This window comes from Somniosus microcephalus, chromosome 12, assembly GCF_052327205.1.
Source record: "Somniosus microcephalus isolate GS21.2 chromosome 12, FLI_Smic_1.0, whole genome shotgun sequence".
Taxonomy (NCBI): domain Eukaryota; kingdom Metazoa; phylum Chordata; class Chondrichthyes; order Squaliformes; family Somniosidae; genus Somniosus; species Somniosus microcephalus.
The window spans coordinates 219,192,609-219,213,018 of record NC_140998.1 but is presented as its reverse complement, the minus strand read 5'-3'; the positions used below and the strand labels follow the sequence as shown (position 1 = coordinate 219,213,018).

At 57.7% G+C, this 20,410-nt stretch overlaps 1 protein-coding gene across 1 annotated transcript in view; it reads right to left on the bottom strand.

Moving 5' to 3' along the window:
* The window catches only part of LOC147110139 (B-cell receptor CD22-like), a gene marked incomplete at its 5' end in the record, with an annotated part of 58,856 nt that extends 42,091 nt beyond the window's left edge, over positions 1-16,765 (bottom strand). Inside the window, 5 exon segments of the mRNA XM_086002471.1 lie at positions 1,995-2,279; positions 6,567-6,866; positions 11,138-11,488; positions 12,803-13,069; positions 16,465-16,765. Coding sequence (XP_085858597.1) covers positions 1,995-2,279; positions 6,567-6,866; positions 11,138-11,488; positions 12,803-13,069; positions 16,465-16,765 — 1,504 coding nt within the window.
* Between the last annotated feature and the right edge of the window lie 3,645 nt (positions 16,766-20,410).

Genomic DNA, 20,410 nt, shown 5'->3' with positions numbered 1-20,410 from the left:
CGATAACATTTTACAGTACTCAAACCCAATTTATTTGTACTGAGTTCCGGTGACCGTAGCTACATTACTGCCGTGCCTCTCGCTGCAGCTTCGTGTGCTGCTGCCATAGTGACCGCTTTCTCAAGCGTCAGCTCATTCTCCTCGAGCAGTCGCTTTTGTGTATCTTCTTTTAATAAACCACACACAAATTTATCTCGTAGCGCCTCTGTCAGTCTCGTTCCAAACTGACAGTACTTTGCTAGCTTACGCAATTCCATTAAATATTCAGCATTGCTTTCATCCTTCAGCTGCCTTCTGCTGTAAAATTTAAATCGTTCTGCTAGCATCAGCGGCGTGGGGTTTAGATGATTTTTCAGGACAGTAACAATCTCCTCGAATGTCTTATCCGCTGGTTCATCTGGTGATAAAAGGTGTTTCAATTGCCCGTATGTCTTTGGACCCATTAAGTTTAATAATGTTAGTGCTTTCTCTTCATCTGGGATTTTATTTGCTTTACAATAATTTTGTATGCGTTCTACATACATGGCCCAATCTTCAATGTTGCTATCAAAGGTATTAATGTTCCCATGTTTAGGCATCGTTGCAATTTAATTTATTTTAATTTTTATCCAAGATGGCGGCTTCCCGCTCTTGTCTTCGTCCTCCGCCTAAAAAATGGCGGTTTTCCCACGCTTGGCGGTCTTCACCCGTCCCCCGACGCTGTCTCCGCTTCACCGCGGCTCTCGCGCCTTCAGTTGCCCCAGACGCTGTGCCTTTTTAGCCCGAATGTGGCCCGGCCCTTATCACCAGCCGCGATTGATGTCCCCGTGCTGCGCCTTTCGGCCCGAATGCGGCCCGGCCCTTATCTCCGGTCGCGATCGATCTCACCGCCCTTATTCCTCCATCTTCCCTCCCCGTCTGTACAGCCAACGCGGCCGACTTTCTGGTCGCGTCGCTGCCCGGCTTACCCACCACCGAGGTAGAAAGAAGATAGCTGACAGCCGCTGATGGAGGCTTCGAGTTCAGGATGTCTTCTGCACTCTGGTTTCTCGATGTCTGCCGCGCGACGTGTCTTCCAGCAGGGTGATGAGGGTGGAAGCCTCTCTTCGACGCCCGTTCTGTGGACGAAGCCGCCGTGGATATAAACTGCCGCAGGGTAAGAATCGGACTCGTCGCCACTGTTAAGTCTGTGCGTTTTAGTTGTAATTACTAACACAGACTACAAGATTAAAGTTCAACAGGTCTTTACTGATTGGAGGTCAGGACTATACTAAATACAATATTACTACACAGTGCTTATATACCGGTGGTCACCACCGGTATTACGTATACAGCAGCCAGAGAAAGTAGTACATCTCTTAAGGTGGAACAGGTTACATACACCACAGCGGGTTTGGGAGGAGCTGCCGAAGAAGCCTTGGCGAGTTGCTGCAGTGCATGTTGTAGATGGTCCACACTGCAGCCACGGTGCGCCGGTGGTGGAGGGAGTGAATGTTTAAGGTGGTGTATGGGGTGCCAATCAAGCGGGCTGCTTTGTCCTGGATGGTGTCGAGCTTCTTGAGTGTTGTTGGAGCTGCACTCATCCAGGCAAGTGGAGAGTATTCCATCACACTCCTTACTTGTGCCTTGTAGATGGTGGAAAGGCTTTGGGGAGTCAGGAGGTGAGACACTTGCCGCAGAATACCCAGCCTCTGACCTGCTCTTGTTGCCACAGTATTTATGTGGCTGGTCCAGTAAAGTTTCTGGTCAATGGTAACCCCCAGGATGTTGATGGTGGGGGATTCGGCGATGGAAATACCATTGAGTGTCAAGGGGCAGTGGTTAGACTCTCGCTTGCTGGAGATAGTCATTGCCAGGCACGAATGTTTCTGGGCTCTTGTTTACCCTCCCTCCCGGTTGTAGAGACTGAGGCACACACTCGCCTCAATACGAAGGCAGCATTAAAGAGACCCTGTCCCCTCAATGGTCCCAGTCCTTACCGCTACAAACAGAGCTTCACCCTACAAAATACTTACACTGCCCCTTCACAGAGAGGGTCTCGGATGGGCTGCTTCTCCCCATGGTGTTGGAAGCAATGCAGGAGTAATTCCCGTAGTCTGTGTAAGAGATTGTTTGAAACCGCAGCTTCTGATCCCACTTGTAGCTGATCTGATGTCCACTCTTGTACCAGGTGTAATCGCTGACTGCTGGGTTACTGTTGAGGGCATCGCAGCTTAAAGTGACAGAGTCCCCCTCTTTCATGCTGTGGCCCATTGTTATCCCATTTACTGTCACTGAGATGCTGGTGTTTCTCGGATGATCTGCAAATGCACAAAGGAGTTAAATAGAAAGTACAACCCAGGAAACAGGCCATTCGGCCCCACTGCTCCGTGCCGGTGTTTATGCCCCACACCAGCCTCCTCCCACCCCTCTTCGTCTCACCCCATCAACACCAGCCTCCTCCCACCCCTCTTCATCTCCCCCATCAACACCAGCCTCCTCCCACACCTCTTCATCTCACCCCATCAACACCAGCCTCCTCCCACCCCTCTTCATCTCACCCCATCAACACCAGCCTCCTCCCACACCTCTTCATCTCACCCCATCAACACCAGCCTCCTCCCACCCCTCTTCATCTCACACCTTCAAAACCAGCCTCCTCCCACACCTCTTCATCTCACCCCATCAACAGCAGCCTCCTCCCACCCCTCTTCATCTCACCCCGTCAACAGCAGCCTCCTCCCACCCCTCTTCATCTCACCCCATCAACACCAGCCTCCTCCCACCCCTCTTCATCTCACCCCATCAACACCAGCCTCCTCCCACCCCTCATCTCCCCATCAACACCAGACTCCTCCCACCCCTCTTCATCTCACCCCATCAACACCAGCCTCCTCCCACCCCTCTTCATCTCACCCCATCAAAACCAGCCTCCTCCCACCTCTCTTCATCTCACCCCATCAACACCAGCCTCCTCCCACCCCTCTTCATCTCACCCCATCAACACCAGCCTCCTCCCACACCTCTTCATCTCACCCCATCAACACCAGCCTCCTCCCACCCCTCTTCATCTCACACCGTCAACACCAGCCTCCTCCCACCCCTCTTCATCTCACCCCATCAACACCAGCCTCCTCCCACCCCTCTCCATCTCACCCCATCAACACCAGCCTCCTCCCACCCCTCTTCATCTCACCCCATCAGTACCAGCCTCCTCCCACCCCTCTTCATCTTCCCCATTAACATCAGCCTCCTCCCACCCCTCTTCATCTCACCCTATCAACACCAGCCTCCTCCCACCCCTCTTCATCTCACCCCGTCAACACCAGCCTCCTCCCACCCTTCTTCATCTCACCCCATCAACACCAGCCTCCTCCCACCCCTCATCATCTCACCCCATCAACACCAGCCTCCTCCCACCCCTCTTCATCTCACCCCATCAACACCAGCCTCCTCCCACCCCTCTTCATCTCACCCCATCAACACCAGCCTCCTCCCACCCCTCTTCATCTCACCGCATCAACACCAGCCTCCTCCCACCCCTCTTCATCTCACCCCATCAACACCAGCCTCCTCCCACCCCTCTTCATCTCACCCCATCAACACCAGCCTCCTCCCACCCCTCTTCATCTCACCCCATCAACACCAGCCTCCTCCCACCCCTCTTCATCTCACCCCATCACCATATCCTTCTATTCCTTTCTCCCTCATGTGTTTATCCAGCTTCCCCTTAAACGTATCTTTCCTCATTGCCTCAACCACTCCCTGTGGTAACGAGTTCCCCATTCTCACAACTCTCTGGGTAAAGAAGTTTCTCCTGAATTCCCTATTGGATTTATCAGTGACTATCTTATATTAATGGCCCCTAGTTCTGGTCTCCCCACAAGTAGAAACATCTTCTCTACGTGTACCCTATCGAACCCCTTCATAATTTTAAAGACCTCTATCAGGTCACCCCTAAGCCTTCTCTTTTCTAAGGCAGCTGAAGGCACGGCCGCCAATGGTGGAGCGAAGAAATCGGGGGATGCGCAAGAGGCCGGAATTGGAGGAGCGCAGAGATCTCGGAGGGTTGTAGGGGCTGGAGGGGGTTACAGAGATAGGGAGGGTTGTAGGGGCTGGAGCAGGTTACAGAGATAGGGAGGGTTGTAGTGGCTGGAGGAGATTACAGAGATAGGGAGGGTTGTAGGGGCTGGAGCAGGTTACAGAGATAGGGAGGGTTGTAGTGGCTGGAGGAGGTTACAGAGATAGAGAGGGTTGTCGGGCCTGGAGGAGGTTACAGAGATAGGGAGGTTTGTAGGGGCTGGAGGAGCTTACAGAGATAGGGCGGGGTTTAGGGGCTGGAGGAGGTTACAGAGATAGGGAGGGCTGTAGGGGCCGGAGGAGGTTACAGAGATAGGGAGGGATGTAGGTGCTGGAGGAGGTTACAGAGATAGGGAGGGTTGTAGGGGTCTGGATGGTGTTACAGAGATAGGGAGGGTTGTAGGGGCTGGAGCAGGTTACAGAGATAGGGAGGGTTGTAGTGGCTGGAGGAGATTACAGAGATAGGGAGGGTTGTAGGGGCCGGAGGAGGTTACAGAGATAGGGAGGGATGTAGGTGCTGGAGGAGGTTACAGAGATAGGGAGGGTTGTAGGGGTCTGGATGGTGTTACAGAGATAGGGAGGGTTGTAGGGGCTGGAGCAGGTTACAGAGATAGGGAGGGTTGTAGTGGCTGGAGGAGATTACAGAGATAGGGAGGGTTGTAGGTGCTGGAGGAGGTTACAGAGGTAGAGAGGGTTGTCGGGCCTGGAGGAGGTTACAGAGATAGGGAGGTTTGTAGGGGCTGGAGGAGCTTACAGAGATAGGGCGGGGTTTAGGGGCTGGAGGAGGTTACAGAGATAGGGAGGGCTGTAGGGGCTGGAGGAAGTTGCAGGGATAGTGAGGGTTGTAGGGGGCTGGAGGAGGTTACAGAGATAGGGAGGGTTTTAGGGCCTGGAGGAAGTGACAGAGATAGGGAGGGTTGTAGGGGCTGGAGGAGGTTACAGAGATAGTGAGGGTTGTAGGGGGCTGGAGGAGGTTACAGCGATAGGGAGGGTTGTAGGGGCTGGAGGAGGTTACAGAGATAGGGAGGGATGTAGGTGCTGGAGGAGGTTACAGAGATAGGGAGGGTTGTAGGGCCTGGAGGAGGTGACAGAGATAGGGAGGGTTGTAGGGGGCTGGAGGAGGTTACAGAGAAAGGGATGGTTGTAGGGGCTGGAGGAAGTTACAGAGATAGGGAGGGTTGCAGGGGGCTGGAGGAGATTACAAAGATAGGAAGGGTTGTCGGGGCTGGAGGAGGTGACAGAGATAGGGAGGGTTGTAGGGGCTGGAGGAGGTTACAGAGATAGGGAGGGTTGTAGGGCCTGGAGGATGTGACAGAGATAGGGAGGGTTGTAGGGGCTGGAGGAGGTTACAGAGATAGGGAGGGTTGCAGGGGGCTGGAGGAGATTACAAAGATAGGAAGGGTTGTAGGGGCTGGAGGAGGTTACAGAGGTAGGGAGGGTTGTAGGGTGCTGGGGGATTTTACAGACATAGGGTGGGCTGTAGGGGCTGGAAGAGGTTACAGAGATAGGGAGGGTTGTAGGGCCTGGAGGACGTTACAGAGATAGGGAGGGTTGAAGGGGCTGGAGGAGGTTACAGAGGTAGGGAGGGTTGTAGGGGCTGTAGAAGGTTACAGAGATAGGGAGTGTTTTAGGGGCTGGAGGAGGTTACATAGATAGGGAGGGATGTAGGGGGCTGGAGGAGGTTACAGAGATAGGGAGTGTTGTAGGTGCTGGAGGAGGTTACAGAGATAGGGAGTGTTGTTGGGGCTGGAGGAGGTTACAGAGATGGCGATGTTTGTAGGGGCTGGAGGAGGTTACAGAGATAGGGAGGGCTGTAGGGTCTGGAGGAGGTTACAGAGATAGTGAGTGTTGTAGGGGCTGGAGGAGGTTACAGAGATGGGGAGAGTTGTAGGGGGCTGGATGAGGTTACAGAGATAGGGAGGGTTGTCGGGGCTGGAGGATGTTACAGAGATAGTGATGGTTGTAGTGGGCTGGAGGAGGTTACAGAGATAGGGAGGGCTGTAGGCGACTGGAGAAGGTTACAGAGATAGGGAGGAGTGGAGGGGCTGGATGAGGTTACAGAGATAGGGAGGGTTGTTGGCCACTGGAGGAGGTTGCAGAGATCGGGAGGAGTGGAGGGGCAGGAGGAGGTTACAGAGATATGCAGGGACGAGGAGGCCATGGAGGGATTTAAAATCGAGGTGCTGCTTAACCGGGAGCCAGTGTAGGTCAACGAGCACAGCGGTGATGGGCGAACGGGATTTGGTGCGAGTTCGGACACGGGGCAGCAGAGTTTTGGATGACCTCAGGTTTACTTGGGGTGGAATGTGGGAGGCCGGCCAGGAGTGCGTTGGAATAGTCGAGCCTGGAGGTAACAAAGTCATGGATGAGGGTTTCAGCAGCGGATGAGCTGAGGCAGTGACGGAGACGGGCGAGGTTACGGAGGTGTAAGTAGGCGGTCTTTGTTATGCTGCGGATATGTGGTCGGAAGCTCATCTCAGGGTCAAATATGACACCGAGGATGCGAACCGTCTGGCCCAGATACTTACACTTGACGTTCAGTTTGACTTCACTTTGGGCAGAAATGGGCTTGCGCCCAAACTGGGCCTTGCACGTTAGCATCCGATCTCGTTGCTCGAACGTCGGGGTGACTGTCACGTCGCGGCTATATGTCCACATGTTATCCCTGTAATCTTTCCGCGTCTCCGACAGGATGCTCGAGTCAGGGACTTTCCACTCCAAAGCAGGGATGTCTTCAGGGCAAAAACTGTGCACAGAACAGGTCACAGTGGCTTTCGTCCCCTCCACGATATCCAAAGGTGGTTTAATCTCTGGTTCCTCCAGATACTCTGTGGAATTGACCAACAAATTAAAGCGTCTGAAGCTTTGTGGGATCCAGCCGCACCTCCAGAGACCCGGTAATCCAGGCCGACACTCCCCAGTGCCAGAACTGTCAGAGGGGCAGTACTGAGGGAGCGCCGCACTGTCGGAGGGGCGGTACTGAGGGAGTGCCGCACTGTCAGAGGGGCAGAACTGAGGGAGCGCCGCACTGTTGGAGGGACAGTACTGAGGGAGCGCCGCACTGTCGGAGGGGCAGTACTGAGGGAGACCCGCACTATCGGAGGGGCAGTACTGAGGGAGCGCCGCACTGTCAGAGGGGCAGTACTGAGGGAGCGCCGCACTCTCGGGGGGCAGTACTGAGGGAGCGCCGCACTGTCGGAGGGTCAGGACTGAGGGTGTGCCGCACTGTCGGAGGGGCAGTACTGAGGGAGCGCCACACCATCGGAGGATCAGTCCTGAGGGAGCCCCGCACTGTCGGAGGATCAATACTGAGGGAGGGGCGCGCTGTCGGAGGTGCAGTACTGAGGGAGCGCTGCACTGTCAGAGGGTCAGTACTGAGTGAGGGCCGCACTGCCGGAGGTGCAGTACTGAGTGAGCGCTGCACTGTCGGAGGGGCAGTACTGAGGGAGCGCCGCACTGTCGGAGGGGCAGTACTGAGGGAGCGCCGTACTGTCGGAGGGGCGGTACTGAGGGAGCGCCGCACTGTCGGAGGGGCAGTACTGAGGGGGCGCCGCACTGTCGGAGGGTCAGTACTGAGGGAGCGCCGCACTGTCGGAGGGGCAGTACTGAGGGAGCGCCGCACTGTCGGAGGGTCAGTACTGAGGGAGCGCCGCACTGCCGGAGGTGCATTACTGAGGGAGCGCCGCACTGTCAGAGGGTCAGTACTGAGTGAGGGCCGCACTGCCGGAGGCGCAGTACTGAGTGAGCGCTGCACTGTCGGAGGGGCAGTACTGAGGGAGCGCCGCACTGTCGGAGGGGCAGTACTGAGGGAGCGCTGCACTGTCAGAGGGGCAGTACTGAGGGAGCGCCGCACTGTCGGTGGGTGAGTACTGAGGGAGCGCCGCACTGTCGGAGGGGCAGTACTGAGGGAGCACCGCACGCTTGGAGGGGCTGTACTGAGGGAGTGCCGCACCGTCGGAGGGGCAGTACTGAGGGAGCGCCGCACTGTCGGAGGGGCAGTACTGAGGGAGGGCCGCACTGTCGGAGGGGCAGTATTGAGGGAGCGCCGCACTGTCGGAGGGGCAGTACTGAGGGAGCGCCGCACTGTCGGAGGGGCTGCACTGAGGGAGCACCGCACTGCCGGAGGGGCAGTTCTGAGGGAGCGCCGCACTGTTGGAGGGGCAGTACTGAGAGAGCGCCACACTGTCGGAGGGTCAGTACTGAGGGAGCCGCGCACTGTCGGAGGCACAGTACTGAGTGAGCGCCGCACTGTCAGAGGGGCAGTAGTGAGGGAGCGCCGAACTGTCGGAGGGGCTCTACTGAGGGAGCGCCGCACTGTCGGAGGGGCGGTACTGAGGGAGCGCCGCACTGTCGGAGGGGCAGTACTGAGGGAGCGCCGCACTGTCGGAGGGGCAGTACTGAGGGAGCGCTGCTCTGTCGGAGGGACAGTACTGAGGGAGCGCCGCACTGTCGGCGGGTCAGTACTGAGGGAGCGCCGCACTGTCGGAGGGGCAGTACTGAGGGAGCTCCGCACTGTCGGAGGGGCTGTACTGAGGTATTGCAGCACTGTCAGAGGGGCAGTAGTGAGGGAGAGCCGCATTGTCGGAGGGGCAGTACTGAGGGAGCGCCGCACTGTCAGAGGGGCAGTACTGAGGGAGCGCCGCAATTTTGGAGGGGCAGTACTGAGGGAGCGCCACACTGTCGGAGGGTCAGTACTGAGGGTGTGCCGCACTGTCGGAGGGGCAGTAGTGAGGGAGCGCCGCACTGTCAGAGGGGCGGTACTGAGGGAGCGCCACACCATCGGAGGGTCTGTCCTGAGGGAGCCCCGCACTGTCGGTGGCGCAGTACTGAGGGAGCGCAGCACTGTCAGAGGATCAGTACTGAGGGAGGGGCGCACTGTCGGAGGTGCAGTACTGAGGGAGCGCCGCACTGTCAGAGGGTCAGTACTGAGTGAGGGCCGCAATGCCGGAGGTGCAGTACTGAGGGAGCGCTGCACTGTCGGACGGGCAGTACTGAGGGAGAGCCGAAATGTCGGAGGGGCAGTACTGAGGGAGAGCCGAAATTTCGGAGGGGCAGTACTGAGGGAGTGCCGCACTGTCGGAGGGGCAGTACTGAGGAAGCGCCGAACTGTCGGAGGGGCAGTACTGAGGGAGTGCCGCACTGTCGGAGGGGCAGTACTAAGGGAGCGCCGCACTGTCGGAGGGTCTTTACTGAGGGAGCGCCGCACTGTCGGAGGGTCAGTACTGAGGGAGCGCTGCACTGTCGGAGGGGCAGTACAGAGGGAGCGCCGCACTGTCGGAGGGGCAGTACTGAGTGAGGGCCGCACTGCTGGAGGTGCAGTACTGAGTGAGCGCTGCACTGTCGGAGGGGTAGTACTGAGGGAGCGCTGCACTGTCGGAGGGGCAGTACTGAGGGAGAGCCGCACTGCCGGAGAGGCAGTTCTGAGGGAGCGCCACACTGTCGGAGGGTCAGTACTGAGGGAGCGCCGCACTGTCGGAGGGGCAGTGCTGAGGGAGCGCCGCACTGTCGGATGGGCAGTGCTGAGGGAGAGCCGCACTGTCGGAGGGGCAGTACTGAGGGAGCGCCGCACTTTCGGAGGGGCAGTACTGAGGGAGCGCCGCACTGTCGGAGGTGCAGTACTGAGGGAGCGCCGCACTGTCGGAGGGGCAGTACTGAGGGAGAGCTGCACTGTCGGAGGGGCAGTACTGAGGGAGCGCCGCACTGTCGGAGGGGCAGTACTGAGGGAGCGCCGCACTGTCGGAGGCTCAGTACTGAGGGAGAGCCGCACTGTCGGAGGGGCTGTACTGAGGGAGCGCCGCACTGTCGGAGGGGCAGCACTGAGGGAGCGCCGCACTGTCGGAGGGGCAGTACTGAGGGAGCGCCGCACTGTCGGAGGGGCAGTACTGAGGGAGCGCCGCACTGTCGGAGGGGCAGTACTGAGGGAGCGCCGCACTGTCGGAGGGGCAGTACTGAGGGAGCGTCGCACTGTCGGAGGGGCAGTATTGGTCTCGGTTCTATCCAGCCCATTCACCATGTCCCGCTCTTCATTGTCAATTCCAGCAGATGGCAATGTTTAATTATCAAATGATCAGAAAGGGAATCTTCGCTCTCAAAGTGACCTGAAGTTTCAAAGTTTTCAATCTCGCTCACTTAGAAGGAGAGGCAAGTGTTTTGTTAATCTTACAATTCATTCTTGGGATTTGGGCATCGCTGGCAATCCGGCATTTATTGCCCATCCCTAGTTGCCCAGGATACCGGGGAGAACTCCCCGACTCTTCTTCGAAATAGTGGCCATTGGATCTTTTATGACCAGCCGAGTGGGCTTTGATTTATCGTCTCATTCGAGAGATGGCCCCTCCGAAAGTGTGACGCTTCCTCAGTACTACCCCTCTGACAGTGCGGCACTCCCTCAGTATTGCCCCTCCGACAGTGCACCGCTCCCTCAGTACTGCCCCTCCGACAGTGCTGCGCTCCCTCAGTACTGCCCCTCCGACAGTGCAGCGCTCCCTCTCTACTGCCCCTCCGAAAGTGTGACGCTTCCTCAGTACTGCCCCTCCGACAGTGCGGTGCTCCATCAGTAGGGCACCTCCGACAGTGTGACGCTTCCTCAGTACTGCCCCTCCGACAGTGCAGCCCTCCCTCAGTACTGCCCCTCCGACAGTGCGGCGCTTCCTCAGTACTGCCCCTCCGACAGTGCGGCGCTCCCTCAGTACTGCCCCTTCGACAGTGTGGCGCTCCCTCAGTACTGCCCCTCTGACAGTGTGGCACTCCCTCAGTACTGCCCCTTCGACAGTGTGGCGCTCCCTCAGTACTGCCCCTCCGACAGTGCGGCGCTCCCTCAGTACTGCCCCTCCGACAGTGCGGCGCTCCCTCAGTACTGCTCCTCCGACAGTGTGGCGCTCCCTCAGTACTGCCCCTCCGACAGTGTGGCGCTCCCTCAGTACTGGCAGCAGGGAGTGTCAGCCTGGATTATGGGGCTCGAGTGTCTGGCGTGGGCCTCAAACCCATGACCGCCTGACTCAGAGGCGAGAGAGAGAGAGCAAGAGAGCGAGCTAAACCCTCTGAGCCACCACTGACACAGTATAGAAAGTAGATAGGCCGATTTCTTTCTCAAACTCACCAGATACCAGCAGTTTGACCCCGACTTGCGTTGACCATTTTGCTCCGCCCAATTTCATTCGGAAATAATATTTCCCGCTGTCTGTCCCCGTTAAATTCTTTATCTTCAAGGTACAGCTTCCGCTGTCCATATTTCCAAGGAACTCTACCCGTCCTGTATAATCAGCATCACTGCCTTCTTTGCTGTGATGTACTTTAGGTCCATCATAATGGTCGTCCTTTAGCCAAATCCCAATCTTTTCGGCAGCTTTCTTAATGTCACTGGGACAGCTGAATTGGCAAGGAATAGTCACACAGGATCCTTCCAGGGCCCTCATTGCAAGCGGAGCCCACACGCCCCAGTTTTGGTTACCTGCAAGAGACAGGGTCGGGGTGAGGACTGTGAACATCGCAAATCAAGGCACAACCAGACAACGGTGAGGGTTAAAGTGATATCGGAGCTGGTGCGAGTGATGGGACAGCGCAAGGGGTTGGAGAATTCCTGGGTTCCAGGATCAAATCCCCTCAGGAATGATAATTACAAAGCATTTACAGCACAGAATCTGGCTATTCGCTTTTAAGGAGCGTCTTAAAGGAGGAGAGAGAGAGGCGGAGAGGTTTAGGGAGGGAATTCCAGAGCTCGGGGCCCAGGCTGAAGGCACGGCCGCCAATGGTGGAGCGGTGGAAATCGGGGGGATGGACAAGAGGCCAGAATTGGAGGAGCACAGAGATCTGGGAGGGTTGTAGGGGCTGGAGGAGGTTACAGAGATAGGGAGGGTTGTAGGGGCTGGAGGAGGTTACAGAGATAGGGAGGGTTGTAGGGGCTGGAGGAGGTTACAGAGATAGGGAGGGTTGTAGGGGCTGGAGGAGGTTACAGAGATAGGGAGGGTTGTAGCGGGCTGGAGGAGGTTACAGAGATAGGGAGGGTTGTAGGGGCTGGAGGAGGTTACAGAGATAGGGAGGGTTGTAGGGGGCTGGAGGATATTACAGAGATAGGGAGGGTTGTAGGGGCTGGAGGAGGTTACAGAGATAGGGAGGGTTGTAGGGGGCTGGAGGAGGTTACAGAGATAGGGGGGGTTGTAGGGGCTGGAGGAGGCTACAGAGATAGGGAGGGTTGTAGGGGCTGGAGGGGGTTACAGAGATAGGGAGGGTTGTAGGGGCTGGAGGAGGTTACAGAGATAGGGAGGTTTGTAGGGGCTGGAGGGGGTTACAGAGATAGGGAGGGTTGTAGTGGCTGGAGGGGGTTACAGAGATAGGGAGTGTTGTAGGGGCTGGAGGGGGTTACAGAGATAGGGAGGGTTGTAGGGGCTGGAGGGGGTTACAGAGATAGGGATGGTTGTAGGGGCTGGAGGAGGTTACAGAGATAGGGAGGGTTGTAGGGGCTGGAGGAGGTTACAGAGATAGGGAGGGTTGTAGGGCTGGAGGAGGTTACAGAGATAGGGAGGGTTGTAGGGGGCTGGAGGAAGTTACAGAGATAGGGAGCGGGGGGCGAGGAGGCCATGGAGGGATTTGAACACGAGGATGAGAATTATAAAATCGAGGTGTTGCCGGACTGGGAGCCAGTGTTGGTCAGCGAGCGACAGGGTGGTTGATGGGTGAACGGGACTGGGTGCGAGTTAGGACAGCAAAGTTTTGGATGAAATGAAGTTTACAGAGGGCGGGAGGTAAAGGAGGCCCCGATACTTACTTAATATTGGCAGGCTGATTTCATCAGAGGAGGTTGTTCCGACTGCATTAGTCGCTTCACACTGGTAGTGATTATACTGATAAGCTGATGGGATGTTCAGTGTTTCTCCAGTCTTGGATCCAGAGGACTGAGCGCTATCCCTTGTACGCCATTTGTAGCCTGTTACTGGAGGGTTACTGGTGGAGACCCCACATTTTAACATCATCGTACCACCTGCACGGATTGGCGTATTGCGGGAGGAGGCAATGTAAACCTGCTTCGGGGCATCTGGTGAACAAAAAGGAGCAGAATCAATGCAGTCCGTTAACACGAGCCGGAGGTCGCAGAGCGCAGGGAGAATAAACTCATCGGGTCTCAAGACTTCCCAAAGCGCATCGTAGACAATGAGTTCCCAATAGAGGCAAAATTGTCCGTGCAAGGTCATAGAAACAGCGATGAGATAGTGACACAGGAACAGGAGGAGACCCATTCAGCCCCTCGAGCCTGTTACAAAGGAACAGGAGGAGGCCCATTCAGCCCCTCGAGCCTGTTACACAGGAACAGGAGGAGCCCATTCAGCCCCTCGAGCCTGTTACACAGGAACAGGAGGAGGCCCATTCAGCCCCTCTCGAGCCTGTTACACAGGAACAGGAGGAGGCCCATTCAGCCCCTCGAGCCTGTTACACAGGAACAGGAGGAGTCCCATTCAGTCCCTCTGGCCTGTTACACAGGAACAGGAGGAGGCCCATTCAGCCCCTCGAGCCTGTTACACAGGAACAGGAGGAGGCCCATTCAGCCCCTCGAGCCTGTTACACAGGAACAGGAGGAGTCCCATTCAGTCCCTCTGGCCTGTTACACAGGAACAGGAGGAGGCCCATTCAGCCCCTCGGGCCTGTTACACAGGAACAGGAGGCCCATTCAGCCCCTCGAGCCTGTTACACAGTAACAGGAGGAGGCCCATTCCACCCCTCGAGCCTGCTACACTGGAACAGGAGGAGGCCCATTCAGACCCTCGAGCCTGTTACACAGGAACAGGAGGAGGCCCATTCAGCCCCTCGAGCCTGTTACACAGGAACAGGAGGAGGCCCATTCAGCCCCTCGAGCCTGTTGCACAGGAACAGGAGGAGACCCATTCAGCCCCTCGAGCCTGTTACACAGGAACAGGAGGAGGCCCATTCAGCCCCTCGAGCCTGTTACACAGGAACAGGAGGAGGCCCATTCAGCCCCTTGAGCCTGTTACACAGGAACAGGAGGAGGCCCATTCAGCCCCTCGAGCCTGTTACACAGGAACAGGAGGAGGCCCATTCAGCCCCTCGAGCCTGTTACACAGGAACAGGAGGAGGTCCATTCAGCCCCTCGAGCCTGTTACACAGGAACAGGAGGAGGCCCATTCAGCCCCTCGAGCCTGTTACACAGGAACAGGAGGAGGTCCATTCAGCCCCTCGAGTCTGTTACACAGGAACAGGAGGAGGCCCATTCAGCCCCTCGAGCCTATTCCGCCATTCAATTAGATCGCGGCTAATCTGTATGTTCACTCCATCTACCCGCCTCGGTTCCGTAACCCTTAATACCCTTACCCAACACAAATCTATCGATCTCAGCATTGAAATTTCCATTTGATCCCCAGCCTCAGCTTTTTTTGGGGGGAGAGAGTTCCAGATTTCCCCACCCTTTGTGTGAAGAAGTGCTTCCTGACATCACCCCTGAACGGCCTGGCTCTAATTTTAAGGTTCTGCCCCCTTGTTCTGGACTCCCCCCACCAGAGGAAATAGTTTCTCTCTCTCGACCCTGTCGAATCCTTTAATCATCTCAAACACCTCGATTAGATCAGCCCTTAATCTTCTAATTTCCAGGGAACACAAGCCCAGTCTGTGCCAACCTGTCCTCGTGATTTAACCCTTTCAGCCCCGGGTATCATTCTGGGGAATCTGCGCTGCTCCCGTGTATTTTGGTTGAAGGATAAATATTGGCCAGGACACCTGGGAGAACCCCCCTGCTCTTTGCCCGGGGATTCTTTATGGCCATTTGAGAAAGCAGACGGAGCCTCGGTTTAATGTCTCGTCCAAAAGCTGGCACCTCCGACAGTGCGGCTCTCCCTCAGTACTGCCCCACCGACAGTGCGGCACTCCCTCAGTACAGCCCCTCCGACAGTGCGGCGCTCCCTCAGTACTGCCCCTCCGACAGTGCGGCGCTCCCTCAGTATTGCCCCTCCGACAGTGCGGCACTCTCTCAGTACTCCCCCTCCAACAGTGCGGCGCTACCTCAGTACTGCCCCTCCGACAGTGCGGCGCTCCCTCAGTACTGCCCCTCCGACAGTGCGGCGCTCCCTCAGTATTGCCCCTCCGACAGTGCGGCGGTCCCTCAGTACCGGCCCTCCGACAGTGCAGCGCTCCCTCAGTACTGCCCCTCCGACAGTGCGGCGCTCCCTCAGTACTGCCCCTCTGACAGTGCAGCGCTCCCTCAGTACTGCCCCTCCGACAGTGCGGTGCTCCCTCAGTACTGCCCCTCCGATAGTGCAGCACTCCCTCAGTACTGCCCCTCCGACAGCGCTGCGCTCCATCAGTACTGCCCCTCCGACAGTGCAGCGCTCCCTCAGTATTGCCCCTCCGACAGTGCGGCACTCCCTCAGTACTGCCCCACCGACAGTGCGGCTCTCCCTCAGTACTGCCCCTCCGACAGTGCGGCACTCCCTCAGTACTGCCCCACCGACAGTACGGCGCTCCCTCAGTACTGCCCCTCCGACAGTGCGGCGCTCCCTCAGTACTGCCCCTCCGACAGTGCGGCGCTCCCTCAGTACTGCCCCACCAACAGTGCGGCGCTCCCTCAGTACTGCCCCTGCGACAGTGCAGCGCTCACTCAGTACTGCCCCTCCGACAGTGCGGCGCTCCCTCAGTACTCCCCAGCGGACAGTGCAGCGCTCTCTCAGTACTCCCCCTCCGACAGTGCGGCGCTCTCTCAGTACTGCCCCTCCGACAGTGCGGCGCTCCCTCAGTACTGCCCCTCCGACAGTGCGGTGCTCCCTCAGTACTGCCCCTCCGACAGTGCGGCGGTCAATCAGTACCGGCCCTCCGACAGTGCAGCGCTCCCTCAGTACTGCCCCTCCGACAGTGCAGCGCTCCCTCAGTACTGCCCCTCCGATAGTGCGGCGCTCCCCCAGTACTGCCCCTCCGACAGTATGGCGCTCCCTCAGTACTGCCCCTCCGACAGTGCAGCGCTCCCTCAGTACTGCCCCTCCGACAGTGCAGCGCTCCCTCAGTACTGCCCCTCCGACAGTACGGCGCTCCCTCAGTACTGCCCCTCTGACAGTGCGGCGGTCCCTCAGTACCGGCCCTCCGACAGTGCGGCGGTCCCTCAGTACCGGCCCTCCGGCCGTGCGGCGGTCCCTCAGTACCGGCCCTCCGGCCGTGCGGCGGTCCCTCAGTATCGGCCCTCCGGCAGTGCGGCGGTCCCTCAGTACCAGCCCTCCGGCAGTACGGCGCTCCCTCAGTACTGTCACTGAGAGTGCCGACCTGGATTTTGGGGCTTGAATCTCTGGAGTGGGTCTTTCGAACCCACGACCTTCTTTCTCAGAGATGCTGGAGAATGCTGAAGCGATTGGGTCAAGCTGAAGCGAGTTAGGTACCTGCTCTGATCACTAACACCTCACCGAAAGCAGGCTTGATGCTGAGCTCTGGATTACTTACACTTCACATTTAAGGTGATGCTTTTGAAGTGAGATTCGTTTTGTACAGAGAGATGTTCGCATCTCAGTGTCCTCCCATTGTGTTTGTAGGATGTGACAAATTTCGACGTTGCATGGGTCACCCATCCGTTTTGGGCAGTGCCAGCGGTTTCTGATGAAGAGGACCTGTTTAAACCATCAGCACCGTACCATCGGAGGAGGCCAGGGCACAAAAACTTCACCGAGCAATTTAATGTCACTTCCATTCCCTCTCTGATCTCGGCAGGCGATGATATCTTTATCAAGCTCGACACATCTTTTGAGAAATAGTTAAGTGAGATACAATGTTATTTAATATGTACCGTGCATGTAAATAGAGCAAAAATCAGCCAGCTCCTTCCTGGAGTTACATCGAGTCCATTGCACCGAAAGAGGGCATTCGGCCCAACTGGTCCATCCAGGTGTTTGTGCTCCACATGAGCCTCCTCCCACCCCTCTTCATCTCACCCCGTCAACACCAGCCTCCTCCCACCCCTCTTCATCTCACCCCGTCAACACCAGCCTCCTCCCACCCCTCTTCATCTCACCCCATCAACACCAGCCTCCTCCCACCCCTCTTCATCTCACCCCGTCAACACCAGCCTCCTCCCACCCCTCTTCATCTCCCCCATCAACACCAGCCTCCTCCCACCACTCTTCATCTCACCCCATCAACACCAGCCTCCTCCCACCCCTCCTCATTTTACACCATCAAAACCAGCCTCCTCCCACCCCTCTTCATCTCACCCCACCAACACCAGCCTCCGCCCACCCCTCTTCATCTCACCCCATCAACACCAGCCTCCTCCCACCCCTCTTCATCTCAGCCCATCCACACCAGCTTCCTCTCATCCCTCTTCACCTCACCCCGTCAACACCAGCCTCCTCCCACCCCTTTTCATCTCACCCCATCAACACCAGCCTCCTCCCACCCCTCTTCATCTCACCCCATCAACACCAGCCTCCTCCCACACTTCTTCATCTCACCCCATCAACACCAGCCTCCTCCCACCCCACTTCATCTTACCCCATCAACACCAGCCTCCTCCCACCCCTCTTCATCTCACCCCATCAACACCTGCATCCTCCCGCCCCTCTTCATCTCAGCCCATCAACACCAGCCTCCTCCCACCCCTCTTCATCTCACCCCATCAACACCAGCATCCTCCCGCCCCTCTTCATCTCACCCCATCAACACCAGCCTCCTCCCACCCCTCTTCAACTCACCCCATCAACACCAGCCTCCTCCCACCCCTCTTCATCTCAGCCCATCCACACCAGCCTCCTTCCAACCCTTTTCATCTCATCCCATCAACACCAGCCTCCTGTCACCCCTCTTCATCTCACCACATCCACACCAGCCTCCTCCCACCCCTCTTCATCTCACCCCATCAACACCAGCCTCCTCCCACGCCTCTTCATCTCACCCCATCAACAACAGCCTCCTCCCACCCCTCTTCATCTCACCCCATCAACACCAGCCTCCTCCCACCCCTCTTCATCTCACCCCGTCAACATCAGCTTCCTCCCACCCCTCTTCATCTCACCCCGTCAACAACAGCTATCTCCAACCCCTCTTCATCTCACCCCATCAACACCAGCCTCCTCCCACCCCTCTTCATCTCACCCCATCCACACCAGCCTCCTCCCACCCATCTTCATTTCACTCCATCCACACCAACCTCCTCCCACCCCTCTTCATCTCACCCCATCAACACCAGCCTCCTCCCACCCCTCTTCATCTCACCCCCATCAACACCAGCCTCCTCCCACCCCTCTTCATCTCACCCCATCAACACCAGCCTCCTCCCACCCCTCTTCATCTCACCCCATCAACACCAGCCTCCTCCCACCCCTGTTCATCTCACCCCATCAACACCAGCCTCCTCCCACCCCTCTTCATCTCACCGCATCAACACCAGCCTCCTCCCACCCCTCTTCATCTCACCCCATCAACACCAGCCTCCGCCCACCCCTCTTCATCTCACCCCATCAACACCAGCCTCCTCCCACCCCTCTTCATCTCAGCCCATCCACACCAGCCTCCTCCCACGCCTCTTCATCTCATCCCATCAACACCAGCCTCCTGTCACCCCTCTTCATCTCACCACATCCACACCAGCCTCCTCCCACCCCTCTTCATCTCACCCCGTCAACATCAGCCTCCTCCCAACCCTCTTCATCTCATCCCATCAACACCAGCCTCCTGTCACCCCTCTTCATCTCACCCCGTCAACATCAGCCTCCTCCCACCCGTCTTCATCTCACCCCATCAACACCAACTTCCTCCAACCCCTCTTCATCTCAGCCCATCAACACCAGCCTCCTCCCACCCCTCTTCATCTCACCCCATCCACACAAGCCTCCTCCCACCCATCTTCATTTCACTCCATCCACCCCAGCCTCCTCCCACCCCTCTTCATCTCACCCTATCAACACCAGCCTCCTCCCACCCCTCTTCATCTCACCCCATCAACACCAGCCTCCTCCCACCCTTCTTCATCTCACCCCATCAACACCAGCCTCCTCCCACCCCCTCTTCATCTCACCCCATCAACACCAGCCTCCTCCCGCCCCTCTTCATCTCACCCCATCAACACCAGCCTCCGCCCACCCCTCTTCATCTCACCCCATCAACACCAGCCTCCTCCCGCCCCTCTTCATCTCACCCCATCAACACCAGCCTCCGCCCACCCCTCTTCATCTCACCCCATCAACACCAGCCTCCTCCCACCCCTCTTCATCTCACCCCATCCACACCAGCCTCCTCCCACCCCTCTTCATCTCACCCCATCAACACCAGCCTCCTCCCACCCCTCTTCATCTCACCCCATCAACACCAGCCTCCTCCCACCCCTCTTCATCTCACCCCGTCAACACCAGCCTCCTCCCACCCCTCTTCATCTCACCCCATCAACACCAGCCTCCTCCCACCCCTCTTCATCTCACCCCATCACCACCAGCCTCCTCCCACCCCTCTTCATCTCACCCCATCAACACCAGCCTCCTCCCACCCCTCTTCATCTCACCCCATCAACACCAGCCTCCTCCCACCCCTCTTCATCTCACCCCGTCAACACCAGCCTCCTCCCACCCCTCTTCATCTCACCCCATCACCACCAGCCTCCTCCCACCCCTCTTCATCTCACCCCATCACCACCAGCCTCCTCCCACCCCTCTTCATCTCACCCCATCCACACCAGCCTCCTCCCACCCCTCTTCATCTCACCCCATCAACACCAGCCTCCTCCCACCCCTCTTCATCTCACCCCATCAACACCAGCCTCCTCCCACCCCTCTTCATCTCACCCCGTCAACACCAGCCTCCTCCCACCCCTCTTCATCTCACCCCATCAACACCAGCCTCCTCCCACCCCTCTTCATCTCACCCCATCAACACCAGCCTCCTCCCACCCCTCTTCACCTCACCCCATCAACACCAGCCTCCTCCCACCCCTCTTCATCTCACCCCGTCAACACCAGCCTCCTCCCACCCCTCTTCATCTCACCCCATCAACACCAGCCCCCTCCCACCCCTCTTCATCTCACCGCATCAACACCAGCCTCCTCCCACCCCTCTTCATCTCACTCCATCAACACCAGCCTCCTCCCACCCCTCTTCATCTCAACCCATCAACACCAACCTGCTCCCACCCCTCTTCATCTCACCCCATCAACACCAGCCTCCTCACACCCCTCTTCATCTCACCCCATCAACACCAGCCTCCTCCCACCCCTCTTCATCTCACCCCATCAACACCAGCCTCCTGCCACCCCTCTTCATCTCACCCCATCAACACCAGCCTCCTCCCACCCCTCTTCATCTCACCCCATCAACACCAGCCTCCTCCCACCCCTCTTCATCTCACCCCATCAACACCAGCCTCCTCCCACCCCTCTTCATCTCACCCCATTGACACCAGCCTCCT